We start from the raw sequence: 6,000 nt of genomic DNA, 5'->3' as shown, positions 1-6,000 counted from the left end.
TTTGCACATTCATTCATATAAGAGTACATGATATTCTTGTGTGTTAAATGAATAGAGATGTGTGTATTTGTGTGCAATTGCCTCCTTCTATCTTTTATTCAAATGCCAGGTAAATCTGCCTTTGTCCAGGTGTGCCATGTGTCACAGGTCTCTGTGATGTCTTTATGTAGAAAACCATGTGAGCAGGCATCTACTTACACTCATGTTATGATTCTCCATTTAGAGGATTTTCCTTCTGTGCTTTATCATGTTGTCTCCTGCACTGTTCCTCTGAAGTCAAACTTAAAAGTCACCTGAGAGAAAAGTAGAGAGCCCCCAACTGCTACTAGTTTAATCATTTATTGTGAACCAGTATTGGAGGGGGAAAAAAAAGTTTCTGATTGTAGAGATACAAATACACTATAAATGTTTGGATGTCATCCTGACAGAGGTCATGGTGGGAGATGATGTACATTGTACATACAGCTGTTTCTAGAGAAAGATAGTAATGGCAGTACAGAAGCAGACAAGCAAGAACACCAAATGCTATTGCATCCTTATAGTGAAAACAACTGTTATTTGTGAAGAACTAGGTGTGTGTTTTGAATATTCCAGTGTGTTCATTAGAGCCACAACTTAGCAAGGTCTCTAGGAAGTCTATTTGGCTATTGGAAAAAAAAAAAAAAAAAAAAAAAAAAATCCCCCAAACAAAAGGTCAGGAAAAACTAGTGACAAAAGATATAGAAAGGGCAAGCAAGGTACTTAGTAGCTCTTTGCCATGGCTTTTATGGGTAAGATTTGTCATTCAGTCTCCCAGGTCCCTTAGCCTAGCAGCATAGAGTATGTGAGAGTGAAATATTATCTATATTAGAGTAAGATAGATTTAGGGAGCACTTAAATTGTTTGGACATACAGAAGCTCAAGGGACCAAGATGGGCTGGATGAAAGGATGTTGAGAGAGCTGGTTGATGCTACTGCATAGTCACTTTCTATCATTTTCAAAAAGTTATTGGGAAATTTTTCCTAATGACCAGAAAAAGGCAGGCACTGTACCTGTTAAAAAAAAAAAAAAAGGCGGGGGGGTGGGCAAGAAGGGGATCCAGAAGAGAACTCTAAGCCAGTTAGCCTAATTGGGCTAGTCCCCTTCCTGGGAAGGTTACAGAAGAAATCCTCCTGGAAGCCCTATCCAAGCACATGAAGGACAAGAATGTGATTGGGAACAGCCAGCATGTGTTCACCCCAGGCAAATGATGCTCCATCAGGCTTTCAGCATGATTTCCCATAATATCATTGGAGCCAAATTAGCGAGACCTGTACAGTAGATGAAAAATAGGCTGAACTGTCAGGCTTAAATGGTTTGTGGTTAGCGGTTCCTAGTTCAACTGGTGGCAAGGTTACTAGCTGTGACAAGCAGTATCTAATGTCTCCATTTATGATGTGGGCAAAGATGTGGAATACTCCCATGGTTGGCCTGTGGTTGATGCCAGCTGGGGAGAGTGGTTGATACACAATAAAGCAGTGAAGCACAAGGCTGCTGCTTGCTGGGATCCTGACAGGCAGGAGCAATGAATGGGCTGGCAGGAACATCACAAAGTTGAAGAAAGCTAAGTGCAAAGTCCTGTATCTGGGATGCAGTAACCCTACATGCTGGGAGAGGCTGGGGGGTGAGTGGCCAAACAGCTTTCCATAAAAAGTCCTGGTGGGCAGCAGCATGTCCTTGTGATGCAGAATGGTGGCTGTGGGCTGGGCTATATCACCATAGGTGCAGCTAGCGGGATAAAGGAGGTGATTCTTCTCTATTCAGCAGTCGTGAGACTGCATGTGGAATACAGTGTCCAGTATCCAGTCCTGAAAAGCCACTGACATACTGGAACCAGCCACCACGACGGCAGTCAAATCCTGGAAAATGAGAGCCCCGAGAGGCTGTGAAATCTTCATTTATGGAGGCACTCAAAGCTCAACAACCCGTACAACCTGCTTCAGCCGGCCCTGCTGGGGAGGGAAACCTCGGGTGGACATCCTCCAGCTGTACCTCCCACCTTCCCCCGTGCCGCTGTCGGCCGGATAGCCGCGGTGTGCCGTGTTCGGGGGTTGGCTTTATCGGCGGAGACCCGGGGCGGGGCGGCGCGCGTGTGTGAGCGTGTGTGTGAGTGTGAGGAGTGTGAGTGCGTGTGCGTGGGGAGCCGCCCGGAGCATGCGCTGCGTGGGGCGGCTGGCGGCTGGCGGCGCCGCTCCTCCCCGGCAGCCGCGGCGGCAGCCACCGAGCCCGGCCCCGCTGCTGCCGCTGCTGCCGCCGCTCGGGGCCGCGGTGGTGGCCGCGGAGCTTTGAGCACCCGCCGGGGAACGGCGCTGTCAGCCGGCCAGCCGACCCCCATCCCCGGTCTGAGCCCGAACTGGGGAGAGAGGAGGAGAGCGGCGAGCAGCGGCCATGGGAAACGAGGCGAGCCTGGAAGGAGGAGAAGGGCTGGGAGCCTTCCCCGAAGGGGCGGCGGCGGCTGCCGGGGATGGCGGCGGCCCCGCGGCCCCTTTGCAGCGCCTGGTGCCGGCCGGCGTGGAGGCGGACCTGAGCCAGCTGAGCGAGGAGGAGAGGAGGCAGATCGCCGCTGTCATGTCAAGGGCGCAGGGGCTGCCCAGAGGGAACCTCGCCGGCGCGGAGCCGCCTTCCATGCAAAGGCACGCACGCAAAATCGCCCTTCTTCCCCCTGCTCCCTTCCCCGTTTTTCCTGTTTCTCGTGGTGGGGCTGGGGGCGAGTCGCGATGCAATCCGGGCCCTTTGCATCGGGAGCGGGCGTTGCGGTTTGCTGCCTGCCGGAGAGAAGGGGGAGGCTGGCACTGGGATAGAGCTCACAGCCGTGCTTTTTCGTCCCCACTCCGGGGTTTTCTGCTAATAACGGCGGTCATCGGTTCCAGTGGGCTGCGCCCTTTCCTCTTCCCTCCCGTCACACCGATCCGGAGCACGGGTACTTTCTGTGCCTTGGGAGGGGGAGATCTGCAGCCTACATTTCGGTTTTCTCTGTGTGTCTGTGTGTGTGCTTTATGGGGTTGGAGTGCCCTGCTGCTCAGGTAGTAGCCAAGAAAGCTCTCCCCAGGGCGGATGGATTTTGTAAGCATCTCTTTATGGAGGTATGGGGAGAGGCATTCTTGTTGAATCTTTCAAAGCTTTTGGGCATAATGCATTTGCTAGCCATTACTCTGCCAGTTCTTATCCTCTACAACTATCATTTGGCTTCATTAAATAGTAATGGATTGAGGAGGAGGTCTGTTCCAGTGTCGCTTTTTTTTTTTTTTCTTTATTTATTTTTCCTCTCGATTTTTTTCCCCTTGAGAAGGAAAGAGAGGCGAGAGAACAAGAATTCAGTGTTCTGTGTAGTAATGGCTTTACCTCGTCGTTCATCTGTGAAGACTAGGTCACTCCCTTCCCCTGTCCTTCTCTACCCCGTAGTAAATTCACTGCCCGAAGTGCAACAAGCCCGATGTCCCCGGCCCACCTGGGTTCGCTCCCCAGCGCTGGCCTGCCCCGCTGGGTGGCCGCAATTTGGCCCCCGTGTCCCTGTCCCCGGTCCTAAACCCTCCTCCTTTCCATGTCCCCGTCTCTGGTCCTAAACCCTCCGCCTTCCCCTGCCCCTGTCCCCGGTCCTGAACCCGCTGCCTTCCCCTTCCCCTAGCCTAGGGCCGACGTCTCGGTTGCTCTGGGTGTGTTGTTTGCCTTAAAGGGGGATGCTGAAGGGAGCCTGCTGTAGTGTTCAACACGGTTCTTGTATATTGACCTCACCCCCGATAAATGCATGTTTCATTTGTATAATATCAGGTTTATATAAGTGAATTTTAGAAAAGAAGTGAGAGTGGGACCATATTCATCCTTGGGTAAAGTACGGAAGTCATTGGTATTATAACTGAGATGAATGTCTGTTTTATTATTACTATTATTATTTTCAATTGGAAGTCAAATCTTGCATATTTGTTAAGCAGGTATTAACACTGTATGTAGAATATAATATTCCATGCAGTTCAGGGCTTTACCCAGCTTCTGTAGATGTTAGTGAGGAAAAAATCTTATTGATCAGTTCTGTGAAACTAAGCTCAGAATTCCCTTATGTATAAACAGCTTATGAACAATGGTAAAAAGTTTAGTGTTTCATACTAATCTTCCAATATAAAGATAAAAGTCCTTGGAAGACCATAGAACAGGCTAAAATATGAATATTCCTACATTTATAAACATATTTTTCCCCTAAAAAACACGCTGTTATCAGAAATTCTTTTGATCTTATTAGTACACCATACTTTCATTCTCTGTTTAAAGTAAAGGCAGTCTAGATTTGTGAATTACTGCTTTTTTTTTTTTTTTTTTTATAGATTGGCCTTTTTAACTCCAAGTCAGTATAATAGCCTATCATCTAGCTTCTCTTGTGGGTGTGTAGTGATTCACATCATATCTTTGTGCCTGTCATAACATAATGAGGTTTCCACTTGTCTTTGCTTTTTTGGCTTTACTTGCTCCTCTTTTATACCTCTATTTGCTGCTGAAATTTTCCAGCAATGATAGGAATGATTATTATGTGAATGATTATTATGACCCAAACCATTGGAGTAAGACTTACCTAAAGATTAAGGATCAGCCTCTTCTAGTCTTTAACCCAAGTAAAGAACTAGCCTGCTGAGACTCAGATTCCATAACTTCAACCTTTTTTTTTTTTTTTTTTTTTTTTTAAACTCTGTGTGCAAAGTGCTTCTTAAACAATGCTCTACAACTGTTGTTTTCAACAGCTTTTTTTTTTTTTTCTGATGTGGCTATGCCAGTCCGAAAGATAAATGATTGCAATGGTGATCAAATGCTGAAATTCAGGCTTCAAGTGTATATAGCCTTGCATTATGCCAGTGACCCTGTTAGGTTGTCTCTTAGTACTTGTGTGTGTTTTTTTCCATGTCTTGTTAACTGAATGTTTTCATCTGTACTTGTATTTTAACATTAGTGATTATCCAGTCTTACCTGAGAGACTGATCATTATTTTCTATTTTAAATAGTCCCCCTCCCACCTCCCGCAAGTAAATTATTATTAATATTATTATATTTTTGAATGTTATATTCTCTTGGTTCCACACAGAGTTTGGGATGCTTAGGACCTATAGAATAATATACAATTTAGAAATATAGAATAATATTTAGAAATACAGAATAATTCCATCCGATTTCAATTGCCTGTCTTAAAAAAAAAAAATGTTTAGCAGTTTTAGCTGAAACATGCACAGTTAATTTGGAAGCTTATTCTAGTTGTCCTAGCTGCATTGAATGATCCTGCAACTGTGTCAGATGTCCACTCGCTAAGGTATTATTCCACATCATCTGAAAGGAATAGGTGAAAACTTGAGCCATCTAATACAATCATTTTTATTTTGAGTACATCACTGTGGTTTTTTACTTGTTTTCATTTCATAAAGTTGTTCATAACATACAGTAGCAAGAAAGAAAGGTGTGTTTTTGAAAAAATGCTAAGTCCTTACTGAGTATCTAAAATGTATTTGTGGTGTACTTTCCAGAAGAAAATTGTATTTTTGTTAATACCATCACAAGTCATTTGAAAAAAAGACCACCAGGACTATGTTTAAGTTTGTACATATCTTGCCTGTAGATACAGAGATCTGTCTTGTAATTGTTTAGTAATTGTAGTTCTCTTCAAAATTGTTTATACTGATGAATGGTAATAACACATGCCTTTAATGTCATAACTATAAAAACTATTTTAGAGAACTAGACCAACAGTCTTTCTGTTAAACTTCTGCTTAATTACAAAGCAAGCTTTGATTTGGCTATAATACTCACTTAAATGAATAAAGATGAGTTCTGTGAATCAGGGCCAAAGTGAGGAGGAACATAGAGCAAAGAAAGGAATTAGGTGAGGGATGGCTAAACTGTTTTGTTTGTTGAATTTGGATTAATGCTGATTTTTATGGTTTAAAAATAAGAAAACACTTGTCAATTAAAGACTTTTTTTTTTTCCCCTTAGAATTTCTCATTCTCCA

The 6,000-nt window shown here is 44.6% G+C and overlaps 1 protein-coding gene across 1 annotated transcript in view; it reads left to right on the top strand.

The window, feature by feature from the left end:
- Positions 1-2,407: 2,407 nt before the first annotated feature.
- Positions 2,408-6,000, top strand: part of PCLO (piccolo presynaptic cytomatrix protein) — a gene marked incomplete at its 5' end in the record, with an annotated part of 366,889 nt that continues 363,296 nt past the window's right edge. The window contains one exon of the mRNA XM_082755642.1: positions 2,408-2,652. Within this exon, the coding sequence (XP_082611768.1) occupies positions 2,408-2,652 (245 nt within the window). The remainder of the gene's footprint in view (positions 2,653-6,000) is intronic.

This window comes from Aythya marila (assembly GCF_965140915.1).
Source record: "Aythya marila genome assembly, chromosome: 1".
Lineage (NCBI taxonomy): Eukaryota > Metazoa > Chordata > Aves > Anseriformes > Anatidae > Aythya > Aythya marila.
Note: the sequence above shows the minus strand (reverse complement) of the source record. Positions and strands in the feature narration are given on the sequence as shown.